The sequence below is a fragment of the Dendrobium catenatum genome, unplaced genomic scaffold, assembly GCF_001605985.2.
Source record: "Dendrobium catenatum unplaced genomic scaffold, ASM160598v2 fragScaff_scaffold_71, whole genome shotgun sequence".
Classification (NCBI taxonomy): domain Eukaryota; kingdom Viridiplantae; phylum Streptophyta; class Magnoliopsida; order Asparagales; family Orchidaceae; genus Dendrobium; species Dendrobium catenatum.
This window is the reverse complement of record NW_021318533.1, coordinates 931,165-953,459: the sequence shown is the minus strand read 5'-3', so window position 1 is coordinate 953,459 and position 22,295 is coordinate 931,165. Positions and strand designations below refer to the sequence as shown.

The 22,295-nt window shown below is 34.2% G+C and overlaps 1 protein-coding gene across 1 annotated transcript in view; it reads left to right on the top strand.

Annotated features, from left to right (window-relative positions):
• Nucleotides 1–22,295, top strand: part of LOC110097045 (HEAT repeat-containing protein 6) — a gene marked incomplete in the record, with an annotated part of 130,981 nt that overhangs the window by 57,637 nt on the left and 51,049 nt on the right. Inside the window, 1 exon segment of the mRNA XM_028695434.1 lies at nt 17,343–17,594. Coding sequence (XP_028551267.1) covers nt 17,343–17,594 — 252 coding nt within the window.

The window sequence follows — 22,295 nt, the reverse complement described above, 5'->3', positions numbered from 1 at the left end:
ATTAAAATAATTGGGTGTAAATATGAATTTTGAAGCTCCGTTTTATTTCAATTTAAACATTTTGGGTAAATAGCTTATGCCCTAGTATAATATAATATCAAATTTGTAGCATGCATGGTGATGAAAAATTAAAAGTTTATACTTGCATAAATCAGAAGATGGAACATCACAGCGTGCACATTGGCGTTCTAATTTTGGTGTTCTGGCTGTCTTTTAATTAATTAATTAATTTACTTACTTTTTTGCTTTCTTGTTTGATTTTTTTTCTTGATGTCACACACCTATTTTGTTTCTATTGAAAATAAGCTCTAGTGTTTTGTGTATCTTTGTGGTTTCGTTCCCTACTACAAGTGTTCTGATTCAGCTTGTCATATTCCCTGGTTTAGCCTTATGATTCTTTGTTCTTTCAGGCTACAGATTTGGATTGTGTTTTTTAACTCGCTGTCTTGTTTTGTCTCCTTCACGAGTTTTGCTTTGTAACTCTGCTCCAATCCTTGTGTCGTCTTTACTTTTAACTTGATGGTGCTATCCATGGATTGCTTCTGTTTCGCCTCATGCAAAACATGTAAAGTGCTGTGATGATTCTCCTTATGTAGTGGTTGCATTCGATGTCCTATAGCACTGTAGCTTGTATCAGATTTGAGAGCCACATCCGTTTACAGTTTTCTACCGTTATTCACTTCGGCTTTTTGTTTCCTTTTCTAAAGAACTACTCGTTGTCACCAACATCGGACTGAATACTTGCTATTTAGGCTAGAAATTTGAGATTGCTTAGTTTTAGACCAAATTTTGGATGGTTATGAAAAGTTACGAATTTCGTTTTTGTTGTGCTATAAAGATGACCCCTTTGAGATATGTGGGAAAAAGTTTAAAATAATCCTTTGATTATTTGTATGTGGCTAATTCAGTCCAATAATATCAAAATTTTTCGATTTTGGTTATTAAATATACAAAATTTATCCATAATGTTGAACTTCATGAGCTTGGTTTGCACTAGGATTTTTAATGATTATATATATTATTAGTTATACTAATTACCAAGGTTTAAAATTGCACAATTGGGTATTGAGGCGTTTTTTGTTTGTAGGGCGAGACGTAAGTCTCAAAGTATTTTGAGGCGTAAGCCTCAAAATGTAAAAATTGTGTATAGTCAAAATGTTTTTTTTTTTTATAATAACCAAACAATAGATCAAAAGATGAGAAATAAATTGTCATATATATGAAGCAGAAAAACGCATAAGACATAAGGTGTAAAGTAATAAACTGCACTAAATTTAATTTAAATCCAAACATCACAATAACCAAACAATATAAAATATTGTTCAACTCCTAATCATATATTTCTCACTATCTTTCTCATCGACAATTAAAAAAAGAAATATTAATGGCATAACAACGTAGAAGTCGTCTACACTGTCATCACTGAGGGGTCTTTATTTGAATCATCGTCATAATGAATTGCTCTCCCCTACTTCATTACTTGTGGAGTCCAATGCTTGATAATCTACTTTTTCTTCCTTTCTAGTAGTTATTTTCCTCTTTCTTAAATGTTTTTCATCAATATAAAGATGAATAATATTTTAAAGTAAATATGCTTTAACAAAATAAATTTTTTATATACCTTTTTAGTTTGTTCTTTTGGTGCTTGGATTGTGGTGGATGTAGATGCTCTATTTCTCTTACAATCAAAGAAATCAACTTTAAAATCTTCCTATTGTGATTCATATGGTATTACCTCTACTTCATCATCTACAAACCACTTATCATTTATAAACTACTCATAATTTGATTTCATATTTTCACAAATTAAAGGATTTTAGTCATCCTTCAATACGTTCTTCTTCAAATTCATGTCTTTAAGTCTGTTATTGTATATGATGTGTACTAAAGAATTCATCCTTAAGGTTATCAGATGATTTCTCTTTGTGTGCACTTGGTTGTATATGCTCCAGTTGCGTTCACATCCAGATGAAAGCACATCAATCCCAAAACTTTTATAGTATAATGCTGTAATTCTAGAGTGCCGTCACTAAATTGAATCCACCACTCAACTGAGATTTACATGAGTGTAGTAAGTACTAAGCAAACTGAATTTGAAATGAATGAGTACATAATACATTAAAATAGTAAATAAAATTACCTGAAAATCGCTTGGAAATATTGTCTATTGTTTGTTGCAATCCAAAAATTGCTTGAAAGCATATTTAAAACTCATCAAATAAAATACAAAGCTTACTAAACCTTCAAATAATATTTATATACACAAAAGTTTGTCTGTATAGTTTCTACTCTATCCTCTATATACACCCAAAATGTATGTACATAAAAGTACAATTAACCTCTTGCCTAATATCCCACTGACTCCTTCCCAGTACCACCACTACTAAGGAACTAAAGCTCAATGAAATATGCAAATATAATACAAACGCAATTGTAACACATACATACATACATACATATATATATATATATATATATATATATCAAAATGCTTGAAATTACAAATAGATTTCCTTGAAAATAATTTTGATGTTTTAAAAATTATGCTTACATTTTGAAAATTTTTGATATTATATGATGAATTCTTGATAAAGGACTTGCTAAAGCCTAAAGAATCAAGCATGAAGAAAATTCGTCTGCATCATGAATCCCAAGAAATAAAGTGTGTGTCAACGTATAAATTTTATTTTTATTTTTTCTTTAGTCTTTTGTATGTTAGGCATGAAGTGCTTTGAACAATCACACACATACACAAGGAAAGTATAAGGTCAAATAGATTTAACCACTGCATTTGATTTTTGTCATAATTATACTGTACGTTTAATATGATATCAATGATAATTTTATAAATTCTAAAACTAAAGTGGCATTAGTTAATAAAAAAAGTTGAATTTAAAATTTGCATTGTTAATCGTATAGTATGATTTAGATCGTAGTAAACAATCTGCTATTCAAATTCATATCGTTAAAATCCTGAAATTTTAAAAAATAGGTAAATTTAAAATTTGAACTATTCCTATTGGATGAACTACTTCATATAGTACGACTTTATATCATGAATTACCTATTTTGGAACTTGAAATCAAGTGGATGAAACAGAGTTGATTTCATACTGTATGATTTCAATCTCACAGTTCAAACAAAAAAAGAGCATGTCTGGTTGACCTCTTTTTGAATAGGCTGATCCAATGCTCTGAGTTGCCATCTTTATGAAAATCATATTATACGATGCACATTGTATAGTCCGAACAAACACTCTACAGTCTGAACAAACAAAAAATTTGTTCGGACAAACCTAATTCAGAAGGGACAATTTAGTTCCATAAGTCGGCAAGTTTGTTCAGATCGAACTGTAGGATTTTTAAGAATAAAGGTGATGCACAAGATTGTGCGATTTATAGTTGAATTAAGTTAATGTGTCATATTTCAAAACTATGGGAGAAACTATGGGAGAAAGTTATGGAGCATAGGTTATGACGTGATACTAATGTTTCTCAAAATCAATTTGGATTCATGCTGGATGGGTTTACTATGGATGCTATACATTTATTGAGAGGTTTGATGGAGAAGTATGGGGAGAATAAGGAGGATCTACATATGATTTTTTATTGATTTAGAGAAAGCATATGATAAAGCTCCTAGAGAAGTGCTATGGAGAGTTCTAGAAATGAGAGAGGTTTATAATGCTTATTTTCAAGTCATTAAGAATATATATGCAGGAGCTATTACTTGTGTTCAAACACAAGATTGTTTGACCAAGTATTTTCCTATTTCAATTGGATTACATCAAAGATCAGCCTTAAGCCCATATTTTTTTCTTTAGTCATGGATGTTCTCACTAGACATTTGCACGGGGTTGTACCCTTGTGTATGCTTTTTGCTGATGATATTCTTCTTGTTGATAAGGCCTAGAGAGGGAGTCGAAGGTATACTGGAATTATGGAGGACAACATTATAGTCTAATGGTTTTCGTTTGAGTAGATCTAAAACAAAATATATGGATTGTAATTTTAGTAGTAATAGATCCAGTGGGCTGATTTTGTTTGGGCGATCAAGATATCTGTGATCTATTGTTTAGGGTGATGGTGAAATAGATAGTGATATTATTTGTAGAATTCAAGTTGGATGGTTAAAGTGGAGGAATGCATTGGGTTTTGTTGTGTGATAGAAAAGTTCCCCTCTAACTTAAGAGAAAATTCTATAAGATGATGGTGAAACATGCAATGCTTTATGGTGAAGAATGTTGGCCATTAAAAGAAGTGTTGTAGAGATGAGGATGCTCAATTGGATGAGTAGATTTACTCTTAGAGATAGGATGTGAATTGAGCATTTACGTGAAAAGGTTGGAGTAGCTCCAATGGAAGATAAGATTAGAGCGAGTTGCCTTAGATGATTTGGTGACATAAAACGACATCCTTCTAATGATCCAGTTAGGAGAGTAGATGTATTAGGTTTGGGTTATGTTAAGAAAGGTAGAGATAGACCTAAAAATATTTGGTTAGAAAATATTATAAATGACATTTCTTTATTAGATTTAAATGAGAATTTGATTCTTAACATGACACAATGGAAAAAAAAGATTCATCCAGCTGACCCCACGGTTGAATAAATGCTTGATTTTGTTGTTGTATAGATGTTATTTGGGGAGTGACAATAAATATTTATGAAACTAAATTAACTGGGCAAACTAAATTGTTTGTAAGAGTTTGGCTAGTCAAAACATAAGATTAGGACTAGAACTACCGCTAAAATTTGTGCCAAAGTGAAACTGTATTAAAGTAGAAATACTTTCCTTCTTCCTATTTTGATGGGTTGTGTGTTGAATTTAACACATTGAAACAAGGAACAACTGCAAGTCTGCAATCAAATAATGAATAAACTTAAGGAATTGTTTTTTGCGTTTCAGAATAAAAGAAAATTTAAAAATAACACTTTCTAGGTTTAGTTATAATTTGAGACCAAACTTTAGAAGAGAAATTGCACCATATAATATTCACTCACTTGAGGAGGCTTTTCAACTCGCATTAGATTTAGTACAACCAAAAAAATTTCATGTACCTAAAAGAGTTGCATCATATAGTACGTTTTTCTTGCCAAAGTACTCGAAGTCAATTTGCTGCAGGCATTTTAGCTAGGAGTAACGCTACTGAAAAAAAAAAAAAAACTAAAGAAAAGTTTGTTACTACATTACCTAGCTCCAAATTTTTTGATAAAGCTTGTTTTAATTGTCATCAATTGTATCACTTTATGAGCGAATGTATTAGTTGAAATTTGCATATTAATGTTAAAGAGGAAGATATTGAGGATAATGTGGGAGATAATTTAGATGAATTGAATGATGTGATTAGTAATTTTTAAAATGTCTTGATTAATTTTTTTTAAAGTTTTATGTATGCATTATTACTATATCTAAAGTTGAATTTGATTGAAAAAGTACTTCTATCTTTAAACCTTTTAAGCATGATGAAAAGTTATTTGAGCTTGTTTTTGGTAGTGAGAGTTACATAAATGTTGCTGAAGAGAGATCAAATGGCTTCTTCAGTGGTAATTACATTTCTGATTGAATTTAATAAAATCCTAGAAATTTAGACTTGATTTGGGGTCAACCATGACGGTGTAATCAAAGTTGTCAATGGGCAGAAGGATGTAAAAATTTTTATTGAGTTACAAAATTAATGACCTTTGTCACGATCCGATCCGGTGAGCTCGTATAGACGAGGCGGGAACGGATTTCGGGCGTTCAGAACATGAAATTTTCTTAAAATATGCATTGAAATATCTAAAATACTTCAAAAGATAACTAAAAACGCCTCTAAACAATTTTTCAATATAAACTAAGCATTTCATATCATTGCATAAAAAGTTTCAAATATACAATGGTGGCTATAATATCTCTTTCATGCCAACCACCCAAAATCATTTAAACTACCACTAAAAGAAACATAAGATGAACCTGTCATCCATTCCTCTACGACTGTAAGTGTACCAAGGTCGGTCAGCCAATGTTTAAAATTACGTATTCGGGTATTGAGGCGTTTTTCATTCGTGAGGCGAGGCGTAAGCCTCAAGGCGTTTTGAGGCGTAAGCCTCAAAATCAAAAGATTGCGTAAACATAAAATGATAAATTTTTTATATACTAATGAGTGAATAATATAAAACATAAAAAAGCATAAGATATGAAGTGAAATCAAAATATCTCAATAATAAGACAACATGAAATATAGTTAAACTCAAAATTCTATTTTTCCCAAATCTCAGTATTCTTTTCATTAACATATAATTCCAATTTCCAAAAATAAATAGCAGTGACATATCACATAAGAACTCATAAGTCATCAGTACTGTCATCACTAAGGAGTTCTTCATTTGAATCATCATTATGATGAACTGCTCTCTCCCCTTCCTCCTCTCCTACAGAGTCCAATGTCAGGCATTTACTTCAAAATTTATGTAAGTTTTAATATATATAGCGTGAGGCGTAAGCCTCATGCCAGTGAGGTGAGGCGGGCCTCAACCAAGTTAAGGCGCAAGCCTCATAAAAAAACTCGAGGCGTAAGCTTCGAGGCGTTTTTTACTGGAATTGCGCAAAAGCGGGCCTCAAGGCGAGCCTCATATTGTGCAGTCAGCCATTTCTAGCAGCGGGGTCTCTTGAAAAATATTCCAAAACGAGGGAGTGAGCTAACGCTCAACAAAAGACAGTTACATCTAAAGTTGATGTTCAATGTAGAGGAAAAACAATATGCAAGTTGATAACATATACCTCTATGTCTTAATGTCATATGCTTAGTGTATGTCAAATGCCATGTACTATGTTTAACATGATGTCTATTGTATCACATGCTTAACATGAGGCCTATTATATCACATGCTTATCATTTCTTATTTGTATCATATACACCTGTACCGGAGTACCGAAATTGTACTGATTAGGTACACATATTTGATGGCCATATCATTTTTCTTTCTTTTTATATTGCCTCAAAGGGCCATATTTGCTCCAAAGAGCCTTATTGTGCCAAGACACAATATTGGTACTCCACCTTAACATGCACAAACTTTGTATTTTAATATCATAACATAAAATGACAATATCAATCGTACATATAATGCATTTGATTAAGCATGAAAACGATGCATTTGATTGAGCATGAAATTGAACTTTTTAACATATGGAGAGTTTTCTATCTAACATGTCAGGTACAAAGTAACATATAAGCATTTGTTTTAAGAAAGTAAGTGAACGAATTTTAACATAGGAAGAGTTATCTATTTAGCATGCAAAGTACTAAGTGAATTTTTATGTACAAATTTTCTATCTAAAATACCAAGTATAACGTGGCTTACAAGCATTTGATTACACATTAAAACTTGCAAAGTATTATGTAACTTTTATATAAAAGCTTTCTATCTAACATGCCAACATGAACATAATAAAATGAGACCTAAGAAAAAGAAAACATGTACTCTTGAATGTAATGTCACTTATCTTAGGCTCTCTTCGCTAAACTTCTTCGCACAATTCCTTGAAGCGATCTCGTCTTAGGTTCAACCTAAAGAATACAATTACGAACAATAATTATACATGCCAATCGTCTTAATTTAAATTTCTCATTAATCGCTCATTCTCTAAATTCCCCTTTCTATTTGTTTTACCTAAGCCATTATCTTTTTAACATGAATTTTTGTATTTAATTAAAATACAAAATTTTGGAACCTAAAATTATTCATAATCTATTCCAATTAGAATTGAAAACATTTTTCCTAACCTATATCATTCTTAAAACTAATTATTTTTGGATTAAAATAATGTAGAAATTAGAAAAAAAAATGTTTTTTTAATCAAAATTTCAATCTCTCTTAATTAGAGCCGTCCCATGACTTTTAGGAATATCTTTCTTAGAAAATGATATTCAACAAAGGTGGATGAGATATTTTGCTAAACTTTTTAATGAAGATTGTGAAAATAAGATTGACTATAGTGACCTTAGCACCTTAAATGAAAGTAAAGATTTATGTTTTTATCGGCGTATTAGTAAAACTGAAGTTAGAGAGGCTTTAAATAAAATGAAGGGTGGAAAAGCTGTTGGACCTGATGATATTCCAATAGAGGTGTGGAAATGCTTAGGAGATGAAGGAATTTCTTTGCTTACTAAACTTTTTAATACTATTTTGAAGACTAAAAAGATGCCAGATGAGTGGAGGAGTGTATTAATTCTTATTTTTAAGAATAAAGGTAATACGCAGGATTGCACGAATTATAGAGGTATTAAGTTAATGTGTCAAACTTTAAAACTATGGGAGCAAGTTATGGAGCATAGGTTGCGGCGTGATACTAATGTTTCTCAAAATCAATTTGGATTCATGCCGGGTAGGTTGACTATGGAAGCCATACATTTATTAAGAGGTTTGATGCAGAAATATGGAGAAAATAAGGATGATCTACTTATGATATTTATTGATTTAGAAAAAGCATATGATAAAGTTCCAAGAGAAGTGCTTTGGAGAGTTCTTGAAAAGAAATGAGTCAATAATGCTTATATTCAAATCATTAAAGATATGTATGCAGGAGCTATTACTTGTGTTCAAACACAAGGTGGTTTGACCAAGTATTTCCCTATTTCGGTTGGGTTACATCAAGGATCAGCCTTAAGCCCATATCTATTTGCTTTAGTCATGGATGTTCTCACTAGACATTTGCAAGATGATGTACCTTGGTGTAAGTGTAAAATAAATGCAATGTAAAGTCAATGTAATGCATTCTAAATATTTTGAGCCTGTTTGGTTGCATGCAAAATAAAAGCATGAGAATTGTTTTCCTTGTTTGGTTAGGTATATCCAAAGTAAAGTAAAAGTATTTTTTTTGTAATAATTTATTTTAACAATAAAATAAGTATATTTATAAAAGCAATATATTTATAATAATTATTTTTATATTGTGTTATAATATATTTTTATATAATTTAATTTATTTAAACCTAAATCGAATTAAGATAAAATTTCTTTCAACCATAATTTGGAAACTTCAAAAATTGTAAATTTTTATTTTTTAATCTTAAGGCAAAATCAAGTTGGAAACTTCAAAAATTAAATTAGAGACCATTTGAACTCTAATTTCAGTAAACTTATAGTCGAACTGAACGTCTTGAAAATATGAACCTAACGACACCAAATTCAGCTCAATCCGAACCCAAATGACTCCAAATCAAAGACCTCGAAATATATTTGAAAGATTCAAACCATAATTCGGATTACCCTATATATATAACAATTTTTTATTTCAAATTTCATAAGTAATATATTTAATTTAAAGTTCAAACATCCCTGTAAAATTCTTCTTTTCATAGCTGTTCTCTATCTTCTTTCCCATCCTCCGCCGAGGCTCCGACCAAGTTCCGATGGCGATGCAGACTGGATTATCCTCCTCCAAAGTTCTAATTGTCATGGCAGCAGGTCTCTGTCTCTACTATCCAACTTTCTTCACTTCCTCTCTTTCTCTCTCTTCGGTTCGTTTCTTAGGGAAATATTTGTTTGGCTCTGCATCTTGAGATCGAGCTTCCATTGGCGCTGGAAGTCGCGGCAGGCCTTGAGGGCGTATGTAAAAAATTGACGCATGTCAGCCGGTGAAATCGTTGAGATCGAGCTTCCATTGGCGCTGGAAGTCGCGGCAGGCCTTAAGGGCGGAGGCGACTTCATCGTCGGAGCGAACAAAAAGCCATGCGTTCATGCCGCGTGCACAGGAACGGATTTATTCCCAGGACGTGTCCTCGGTCGATTTTCCAAGCATGGTATTTTTGGCTACGACGAGCTTTGCCGATTTCGGCAGCGCTCCACGAAGGCACTGGATCTGGCGGACCGTAAGGCTGTGACACCAGAGTCCAGCGACCATTTGGCAACCCTCGAGCTCACCTCCACCGACTCTCGCTGCATGCGGCGCATTGCTTCCCGGAGAGAAGGAACGGCAGACGGGCAGAGGAAGCGGTGGCGCCGAAAGACCGATAATGCTTTGGATTTCTCATCCAGTGAATTTATAACCCGCTCATATTGAGCGGGTTTCTAATTCATGCGAAGCAAGCCCCTTAATACACTACTAATACTTCGGCAGGTTTCCTTTTGTTCCGCTCAAAATTATCCAAACAATTAAATTTAGTAAATACATGCAATTGTTTTACTTTACACTCTTAATGCATGCAACCAAACAGCCCCATAAACTTTCTCAGGGAAGAAATATGAAACACATTGTGTACATCATATGTAGTTGGTAAAACCAATTTGTAGGCCACCTTCTCAATCCTTTCCACAATCTCCAAAGGACTAATGTAGTGGGGACTAAGTTTGTCAATTTTGCCAAAACGGAGTACACCCTTCATAGGCTTGATTTTTATGAAGACAAAATCTCATACATTTAATTCCACATAACGGTGCTTAGTATCATAATATTTCTTCTGCCTATTTTAAACTACTAGCAACCTATCCCCGATTATTCTAATCTTGCTAGTAGCATCATCAATCAAATCTGATCCAATCACCTTCCTTTCACCTGCCTCTGCCCAACATAAAGGTGTTCTACATTTTCTTCCATAAAGTGCTTCATATGGAGCCATTCCTATACTGGCTTGGAAGTTATTATTGTAGGCAAACTCTATCAAATGAATATGAGATTTTCAGTCTCCACTAAAATCAAGCATATAGCATTGCTAACTTCTCAACTGAGTGAGTCAATCGGATAGGCAAAAAGTGAGCAAACTTTGTAAGCCTGTCAATGATAACCCAAATAGCATCATGACCCTGTCGAGATCTGGGTAAACCTGACACAAAATCCATAGCAATGTCATCCCATTTCCACTATGGAATCGATAATGCTTGAAGTAATCCACCTGGCTTTTGATGCTCAGCTTTTACTAACTGACAAGTGGTACACTTAGCAATGAAATCATCTACACTCCTCTTCATCCCAGGCCACCAAAATAAACCCTTAAGGTCTTGATACATTTTATTACTAGCAGGATGAATGGTATAAGTAGAATGATGAGCTTCATAAAGAATATCCTTTCTCAAGTCGCCAACATTAGGCGCACAAACTTTGCCCTTATACTAAAGAAGATTGTCTTCATCAATAATGAAATCCTCTTCATGATCTACCTTTACTAACTGAATGATCTTAACAAAATTTGGATCCTTCAATAAAGTTTTAGCGATCTTACTCTTAAAATTAGATTGCACTATCAACTGACCTAAGCATCCTACATTTTCAGTTGTAGGAAGTACTACAGACAACTCCAATCATTCCATTTCTTCAATTAGCTTCTACTGCTGAGTTAGTAAACCATTCAACTTCACCGACATTTTTCTGCTTAACGTATCAGCAACAACATTTGCTCTTCCAAGATGATACTGAATATCTAAATCATAATCATTAAGAAATTCCATCCATCTTCTTTGCCTTAAATTCAGCTCTTTCTGAGTGAAAATATATTTTCAGATTCTGGTGATTAGTAAATACTTCACAATGTACACCATGTAGATAGTGCTTCCATATCTTCAAAGCAAAAACTACAACAGCTAGTTCCAAATCATGGGTTGGATTATTCCTGTCATGGTTTTTCAATTGCCTAGAGGCATAGGCAACAACTCTCTCATATTGCATCAAGACAAAATCCAAGCCCTTCAGTGATGCATCACTAAAAATCTGAAATCCTTTAGTATCTCAAGGAATAATAAGAATCGATGTAGTCATCAAGCAAGTCTTCAGCTTCTGAAATGCTTCCTCACAATGACTACTCCACTCAAACTTAGCTGTTTTCTGAGTCAATCTACTCAAAGGTGCAGTAATCTTGGAGAATCCTTATACAAATCTTATGTAGTAGCCAACTAGCCCAAGAAAACTCCGTATGTCAGTTACTGTTGTAGGTCTGGGCCAATCAGCTATAGCCTGCACCCTATGTTGCACTGATACACCTATTTATGAAGGCGTGCTGTATCTGATACACCGATACACGGATACGCCTCCGATACTCCACTGATACGTGTCAGATACGCCAAAGACGTATCCAATTAAAATACTATTTAATTTCAAAAGGACGCTTATCCGATACACGTGTCCGTTGAAAAACAAACATCGTATTTACTTCCGCGGCTGCGAGCAAAGCTCTCTCATTTCCAAGATGGATTTGAGTCTCTTGATGATATGAGAATATTAGAAATTACTAATCTTTCACTTGATGAATCTGAATTAAAAGCTATGATATTTATTGAAGATGATATAGAAGTTCAAAGACAAACCACGGAAGAAGCTAATCATATCATTCCTTCTGTTGAATATTTGAAACTTTATGTGCTAGACAATTTATGTTTATGTTTTTGTTGTTGTACTAGACATTTAATGCTACTTATATTTTGATATTATAAGCTATAAGGCTACAAATGATGTTGTTGTCATTTTTTTTTTTGTAATTTCAAATATTTTGCTTTGATTGCTTTCTTAATTTTTATGTATGATTTATAAATTATGATGTTGTGTCCGCGTCGTACCCGTATCCTGTATTTTTAAGAATTGACGTGTCCCGTATCCGTATCATGTCGTATCCGTGTCGCCGTATCCGTATCGGTGCAACATAGCCTGCACCTTATGCTGATCCATAGGAATACCATCCCCACTAATTACATGACCCAGAAAAGATAAACTCTTCAGCCAAAACTCATATTTGGAGAACTTAGCATACAATTCATTTCCTATTAAAGTTTGCAACATTGCCTTAAGAAGATTGATATGATGCTCTTCATCACAAGAATAGATCAGAATGTCATTTTCGAAGACGATGACAAAAATGTCGAGTATTGACCCGATTCATCATATCCATAAAAGCAGCTGGGGCATTTGTTAGCCCAAAAGGTAACACTGTGAACTCGTAGTGTCTATACCTTGAGCTAAAAGCTGTCTTAGGGATGTCTACCTCCTTAATCCTCAACTGATAATATCCAGACCTCAGATCAATCTTGGAGAAGACTGTGGCTCCCACCAGTTGATCAGATAAATCATCTATCCTCGGCAAAGGATACTTGTTCTTAATGGTAAGCTTGTTCAACTCTCGGTAATCAATGCAGAGTCGCATGCTTCCATCCATTGTTTAAAATTGCGCAACATGAGGCTAGCCTTGAGGCCCGCCTTTGCGCAATTCCAGTGAAAAACGCCTCAAGGCTTACGCCTCGAGTTTCTTTTATGAGGCTTACGCCTCAACTTTGCTGAGGCCCGCCTTGAGGCTCGCCTCGCCTCACTGGCGTGAGGCTTACGCCTCACCCTTATATATGTATGTATATCATGGTTTAAAATTTGCGCAATAAGAGGCGCACATCAGCGCAATTTTAGACAAAAAGACTTGGTTAGAAAATATTAGGAATGACCTTTCTTTATTAGGTTTAAATGAGAATTTGACTTTTAATTGAACACAATGGAGAAAAAGGATTCATGTAGCCGACCCCACGTAGTGGGATAAAGGCTTGATGTTGTTGTTGTTGTTTTGTTGTTGTACTAATTACCAAGGTTTAAAATTGCACAATTGGGTATTGAGGCGTTTTTTGTTTGTAGGGCGAGGCGTAAGTCTCAAGGTATTTTGAGGCGTAAGCCTCAAAATGTAAAAATTGTGTATAGTCAAAATGTTTTTTTTTTATAATAACCAAACAATAGATCAAAAGATGAGAAATAAATTGTCATATATGTGAAGCAGAAAAACGCATAAGACATAAGGTGTAAAGTAATAAACTGCATCAAATTTAATTGAAATCCAAACATCACAATAACCAAACAATATAAAATGTTGTTTAACTCCTAATCATATATTTCTCTATCTTGCTCATCGACAATTAAAAAAAGAAATATTAATGGCATAACAACGTAGAAGTCGTCTACACTGTCATCACTGAGGGGTCTTTATTTGAATCATCGTCATAATGAATTGCTCTCTCCCCTACTTCATTACTTGTGGAGTCCAATACCTGATAATATACTTTTTCTTCCTTTATAGTAGTTATTTTCCTCCAATCTCTCAAACATGAGGCATTCCGGGTAAGACCTCAGGGAACGCATCAGGAAAGTCCCTTACCATAACAATCTCCTTCTACTCTGGTACTTGTTTTGAAGTGTCCCTTATATGAGCTAGAAAGCTTGGGTACCCTTTCAAAATTAAACTACAAGCTTTCATAGATGAGATGATCATAGAGGATACACCTCGATCGCCTTGAAAGACAAGCTTCTCTCCTCCAGGAAGCTTGATTTTCACTACTTTCTTATTACAGTCTTTGGAGATGAACTGGCTAGACATCCAATCCATCCCTAGAATCACATCAAATTCTATGAGTGGTAATACAATCAATTCAACATCAAAATCCCTCTCACATAAGGAAAGTAGTGGTGAACATACACTTTAGGCAATCATGCTAGACCCATCAGGTAGCAAAACTGATAGTATAGTGGGCATAGTGTAGACATTCAATGCATGCTTCTTAACAAACTCCTGACTAATGAATGAATGTGATACTCTAGTATAAAAAAACACTCTACTAGGTAGACATTGAACATGAATAATACCTGTGATCACATCAGGAGATTATTTGGCTTCTTGCTGCGTGATAGCATAGACCCTTGGTTGCACAACAGGTCTCGTAGTCGGATGACTAGGTATCGATGCCGATGTAGAAGACTCTTGAGCTTTAGGTCTACCACCTATCGGATGTCTCCCAGTACTCTGCTGAGGTGGACGAGCACTAGATCTCCCCTCCTTTGGACCCCTTGGGCAGTTCCTAGCCATGTGCCCTAGCTGATTTTACCATAAACAAACATTGGAGCCAGACAAACATTCGCCTCTGTGCAACTTGCCACACTTATCACATGTTCTGACACTGGATGAACTCCCACCACTATCAGATCTAGCCTTCTTCATACTAGGTCCTCCAAAGTGTGTCTGGAAGCTCCTGGTCTTCTCAAAACCCTTCTTTTTTTAAAGGAAATCCTTTCGCTTCTAAGTAGCATGAAAATCAATCTCTATCCTCCTTGCTCTCTCAACTAAAACAGATTAATCATCAAGGCCAAAAGGAATCAATGGCTGACGAATCGCATCATGAAGCCTTGACAAAAATCTATGACATTTGTCTTCAGCCCTTGGGATAATTTGAGATGCATAACGGGACAACATAGTAAACTCAGCTTCATATTGCATAATCGTACGATCTCCTTGTACTAACCAAATGAATCGCTTCTGCATCTGCCTCCTCGCAGAAAGAGACACAAACCATTCTCTGAAGACTCTAACAAAATCATCACATAAAATCTGAGATGCTGCTTTGCCACCAAATTTCTACAACAACTGTCCTCTCCACCATCTTTCAGCTTCACCATCCAATACAAAGGTAGCTAAAGTCACCCTCCGATCAGTCGGACAATGCATACCTTTCAAAATCTTCTCGACCCTCATAAACTAGTTTTCGGCATCAATTGGCTCTCCTACTCCCATAAAGAGAGGTTGTCGCATGTCCTAAAAGATTTTCAGATACTTGTCTACAGATGCCTCTCTCCTGGAACTAGACTAAGGCTGCTCTTGAGAATGATGAATTAACTATGTCACAACCGCCATCATCTGTGTAAAAGTGTCTATGGTAACACTGCTGCTACCACCAAGAGGTTGTACCACAGATGGTATCGCCGGAACTTCTCTCCGAGCCTGTTCATTGTTTCCATCAGTGGCATCGGGCTCTTGATCCATAGCCCTAAACCAAATAAAAATTTCCAATTAAAAAAACATCGTATAAACATACACCCTAAAATGTCAAAGACACATAAAGCATCCTAATGACACTTTATATTGATCCATATTAGCTTGGCTCTTATACCAGTCTTGTCATGACCTGGCCCGGTGAGCTCGTATAAACAGGCGGGAACGAATGTCAGACATTCAGAACATTAAATTTTCTTAAAACATGCATTGAAGAATCTAAAATACTTCAAAAGGAAACTAAAAGCGCCTCTAAACAATTTTCCAATGTAAACTAAGAATTTTATATCATTGCATAAAAAGTGTCAAATATATAAAGGTGGCTATAATATCTTTTTCATGCCAAACCACCCAAAATCATTTAAACTACAACTAAAAAGAATATAAGAGGAACCTGTCATCCGATCCTCTACGACTGTAAGCATACCAAGGTCGGTCAGCCATTTCTAGCAGTGGGGTCTTCTGAAAAATATCCCAAAACAAGAGAGTGAGCTAACACTCAGTAAATGACAGTTAAATCTAAAGTTCATGTGCATTATAGAGGAAAAACAATATGCAAGTTGGTAACATATGCATCTATGTCTCAATGTCATATGCTTAGTGTATGTCAAATGCCATGTGCTATGTTTAACATGATGTCTATTGTATCACATGCTTAACATGAGGCCTATTATATCATATGCCAATCATCTTAATTTAAAATTCTCATTAATCGCTCATTCTCTAAATTCCCCTTTCTATTTATTTTACCTAAGCCATTAATTATCTTTTTAACATGAATTTTTGGATTTAATTAAAATCCAAAATTTTGGAACATAAAATTGTTCATAATCCCTTCCAATTAGTATTCAAAACATTTTCCCTAACCTATATCATTCTTAAAACTAATTATTTTCGGATTAAAATAATGTGGAATACAAATTGATCATTGACTTCTGAAATCTTTTTGTGACATTGACATGCAGCTGATGACAAGGGCAGTGCAGTTATTCTTCTTTAAATTACTAGCAAGATTAATGTATGCGTTGAAGTTTTTGGCAAAAACAATGTCTGGTAAAGATTAGCCACATGAATAAACCAACTGAAAATAATCATTACCTGAAATTTTTGAGCTAATGAATTCATTAGCTATAATGTTATTTGTTTTATAATTGTCTAATAAATGTGGTGTTAGGCTCAGGTGTTATTTTATCTATCTTTAATTTTCCTTGATTTTGGACCGAGTGTGATATTGGATGTAATCAAGAGAGAGAGTGAGATAGAGAGCATGGAATCCAAAATATCTAGCTTTCTGGCAAGGAAGCTGCTAGGATATCTTACAGAAATAAGAATGTTTTGAAACTCTTATCTTTTTTTCATCCGTCCTTCCATTCTTCTGCTTTTCTTTATAAATTCGCATTCCTAAGTATTTTCAACAATTGCTATAGCTTGCAGCAAGTACGAACTTCTAATAATTTATGAGCCACTTCTTATTTTCAACTACAGAATTTTTGTGGATGTAGGCAATTCTATTATTTCCTTAGTTCACGGAATTTTGAATTATTATTTTCTTTAACCATCTAATCCTAAATTGTTATTCAGGTTATTGATGAGTGTCTTCGTGCAGCATCTGGATTCAAGGGAGCAGATGATCTTTTAGAGTTTAGACTATTGGATATACAACTTATGTCTAATACAACCAGAGAGAAGAGGGTTGCTTCTGCCCCTTCATATGAGTTGGATATCTCAAATTCCCCAAATAAATATCTTACAGATTACTCTTCAGCGGTTAAGCAATGGTCTGAGGTTATCCAAAAGCACCTCCCCCTTGCTTTATGCCATGGTGCACCTGTGGTAAGTATATCTTTTGGAATGCTCATGGTTGTATATTTTATTCCCGAAACAATAATATTTTAAGGCATCAGTAATCTGATAGGAAGATCTTTAGGAATATGTTATTTAATAAATTTTCATTTTGTCATGCCATTTATATAATGAATTGTAAAGTTAATGCAAACAATTCAAGTTCAGCCAATACACAGATTCAGCATATAGCAATACAAGGCACCATTGCATTTTAGCACTTTCAACCTCTCCCTGCTACATCCCCACACACAAAAAGAACATGTGATGTTGGATATCATAAAAAGGTGATGTGCTGATGCAGTGAATTGGAAGGTTTTACATCTTATTTAACCGTATAAAGATTTAATTTCATACTGAACGAGGATGTATTAACTTAATTACTTCCTTGTCATTTGAAGTTCATTGTGTGAAATGTTGTACATTTTATTGACCCATGCTGCTTCTTCATTGTAAGAAAACGACAAAAAGGAAAGCTTAAATAAGAGAAAGTTTTGGAATAAATAGTTAAGCTGACATTCGCTTGCATTAATCACTTGGAAAGATAATTTTTATTCTCTCCAAAGGTTTTCATTTCAGAACCTTATTTCTTTAATAAAATGGATCTGTATACTATGTGTGTGAAAGCCTATTGCTCAAAGCATAAGAGGCTTACATAAACACACGAATGTCTGCTTACCAATTTATTGGTTGTCAGCTTATAAATATTGAGGCAAGAATTTAAGTTCTGAACTTTTGCAATACACATGCTATTCATGAAATATAGTTTTGTTGAGGCTCCTTTCTTTATCTATCTCCTCTTTTGTGCACTACCTTTATTACTTTTTTCATATTCAATTCTCTAACTTGATCAAAAGCCTCCTACTCTTTCTGTTTATGGAACATAAATGTCATGTTTTATTAGGGCCCTTTTCTTCTCAAGGTGAAATTGTTTTGAACCTTGTAAAAATGATGAGCAATTTTTTTTGAAATGTAACCTATTGAACATATAATATTTGAAGTCTCACACCTGCATAGCTATTTGATCTATGGGTACGTAGGAGAATTATGTAATAATAATTTGAAAATAACTAGATGCAAAAACAACTAATTCTCAGGCCCCTCATGTCGAATCTTCAAGACATTGATCTAAGGAAAGAAAACCATAAATGCCAAAAACAAGGTCAATAAAAAAATTGCTTCAGAATCTTCCCTACTTCAATAATAAATAATGAAAGATCTTACTCTAGATCCTATATATATCAATAAAATAAAACCCTAATTATGGTTCAAAGTATCCACATAATTATTACATTTTTAAAATAAAAAAAAATAAAAACAAAATTTGTCCAAAAATGATTATATGTCCATAAAAACATTAAAACCAACCTTTTTCAGTTTTTTGTTTTTTGTTTTGACTAATGCATATTCACTAGAGTAACAATGTTTTTTGTTAGTTGACTAAATCATATTCACTAGAGTAACAAAGTTTTTTGTTCAGAGTGATGGTGAAATAGATGGGGATATTATCAGCAGAATTTAAGTTGGATGGTTGAAGTAGAGGAATGCATCGGGCTTGTAATGTGATAGAAATGTACCCCTCAAACTTAAGGGAAAATTCTATAAGATGGTAGTGAGGCTTGCAATGATTTATGGTGCCGAATGTTGGCCATTAAAAGAGAAGCATAATACTAAGTTAAGTGTGGCAGAGATGAGGATGCTCAGGTGGATGAGTGGCTTTACCATTATAGATAGGATACAAAATGAGCATATACGTGAAAAGGTTGGAGTAGCTCCAGTAGAAGATAAGATTAGAGAGAGTCGCCTTAGATGGTTTTGTCACATAAAAAGGCGGCCTTCCGATGATCCGGTTAGGAGACTAGAGGTATTAGATTTGACTTGTGTTAAGAAAGGTAGGGGTAGACCTAAAAAGACTTGGTTAGAAAATATTAGGAATGATATTTCTTTATTAGATTTAAACGAGAATTTGACTTTTAATAGGATAGGAGAAAAAGGATTCATGTAGCCGACCCCACGTAGTGGGATAAAGGCTTGATGTTGTTGTTGTTGTTGTTGAGTAAATCATATTCATTAGAGCAACAATGGTTTTTGTTAGAAGCTGTGAAACTTTTTGAAGGTAGACAATATCTTCATTTTATTAGAATGCTTATAGAATTTCCGGTTGCTACTATTAGAGATGTTAACAAAAGAAATAGAAGCATATCTGGACCTACATAAAATTCACATGTAGAAATGATAACAGTAAATGCTATAGGGTTGAAGATGCCTTGACTTAGTGATAGAATTGCATCATAAAAATGAGAACTAATATTAATGTTAAAAAGTAGAGCACATGCAAACACAATAGTTTCTTGTTGACTACCAATGTAATAATACTTTATGGCTTTGGTAGATGAATAGAGTGCAATCTATGCATAAATGATGAACAAAATCACAACCATTCTTGAAAAAAAAAAAATTCAAACATTATAAAGAACTTGCATGACAACCATACATGCTTTTCATTCTGTATAACAAAACTTATTTGAAAATTAATAGGTTATTCATGCGAATGCTCAACTCACAATGCAACAAAATATATAGCATGCATGCCGAGGAAACACTGTACCTACTAGCTGTTTGGTGGTTAAGTATTGAGGAGGCGAGTCAGAGTAAGATTTGGATTCGAATCTAGAGTTAGTTTAAACTTTTAGATTCAAATATTCAATTTTTATTTCTATTTTAGATTCAATTTCAAAATTTTCTGGAGTCATAGTAGAAGATATGTATTTAGAACATTGAACTGGATTAGGTTTGTATTTAGACCATTGAACCAGATTAAACTCTCCATTGCATCTAGAGGATGTTGTGGTTGCTTGCCCTTGCTAGCCCTCAAAGTTGCCACTTCATCCATCACTAGTGCTATATTCGAGACTAGTGAACTAACTCTTGAAACACCACAACTACCTCCAATTTGTGAACACATAGATGATAAGGTTTCTTAGCATTTTCTAATTCTTATTGGAGTATTTAGAGATTTAGAGTATCCATTCATTGGTGGATTGGAGGTTTTAAATTTGATTTACTAAAAGGGGCATAAATTAAAACAAAATATTACCACTTGCGTGCATTCACAAGGCTATAAACATGACAACTCAATGAGTATTTTTGTAGTTTTCATGATCCATAGGATTCTTCATCCTTGGTTTTCATGTTAACTTTTTTTGGCTATTGTAATTTTTTTCTTCTCAAGCAAATCTTGGTAATTGTCTTTTTTGTACTCATATCATTATTTGGTTATAATATTTTGCTTTAAGAAAAAATATACTTGGTGATACTGATGGTGAACCGTCTCCACCTTTCTCTATGGGCCCATCTCGCTTCCTAGGCTTCTTTGCTCCCTTTGCTGGTGTTGTCCAATGTCGGCATCAAGGCTTTGCCTTGAGTTCTATTTTTACCTACGCCTCTCTGCAGCCATCTCCGGATGTTACCACAATTGTCAATGGTTCTTATGGCCCCTCATGCCGAATCATTCCATAGGCTAGCGCGCAACATCCCATCACTTAATACTCTTTTTTTTTTATGACAATGTTTGGGCATGGTTCTTTGTAGTTGGATATATCTGTCAATTTTCATTTATCCTTTTGGCATGGCACGATCTTTGATAGTCACAAACTTCCCAATATATTTCATATTAAAAGCTTTCACTTTTTTTTTTCGAGGTTGAGATTGTAGATATGGAAGAACCTTTTGTACGCTTTGGCTGTTTAATGCCTGATCTTGGAGAGTATTCATACTCATATGTGTGATATTCATTTGGATGATTACTCTATTGTACTTCTTGATTGACATCACGTGTTTGTCAAATTATCTTTAGACACAAATTTTTTAGGACATTTTTCTTGGTCTTCATATGATATGTATGTTTTACAATTGCATGTATTAAAAATGGTCTTCATAGTTTGATACTTCTAAGGAGCCTTTTATTACACTTGTATGGGTTGCTTTCCCTCATATTCAGTACTACGACAATCTAGCTACATTATACTCTATGGTTTCAATTTTTAGCAAACCAATAAAAGTGGATAATGTTATCTACTTTCTTGACCATCTATGGCTTGTGTTCTTGTTGAAATAGACATTTGAATCCCTTTGTCTTGGGAGGTATGGATTCGAACTTTTTATGCGATGATTAGAAAAAGTGGAATTGAAGGTTTGCTAAAATATGCATTTTCTTGATGATGGCATGTTCACGTAAGATTTATTTGTGGTGAATAATCATGATCAAATGGAGTGTACCAATTTGTTGCCTACTGTCTAAACCTTGGTCCCATGGGTTGTCATGCACTGGAAACTTTTATTGAGTACATTTTTTTTTGTTTGTTCCATCCCTTGATGCTGATAGTTTGTTGGATGTTAGCATTCCACTAAACCTTGTTTTTTGATATCATCAAGTTGGTTGTTGAGCCAATTGATTCTTCAAGAGTCCATTTGGTGATCCATCAGTTCCTTCTACTCTTTCTCCTTCATATCAAGCGCTACAACTATATTTCCAAATTGTTGTCGGCAGGGGGGGGTGTCAAAATAAGTTGAGTTGAAAATTTTGTAAGTTTTCTTCTTGAGTCAGCTCATTAATTGGCTTCTACTTATATTTCAGCTCATAATGTGGCTTTAATTAGGTTCATTCCCCCCCATGTGGCCCCTTGATTTCCT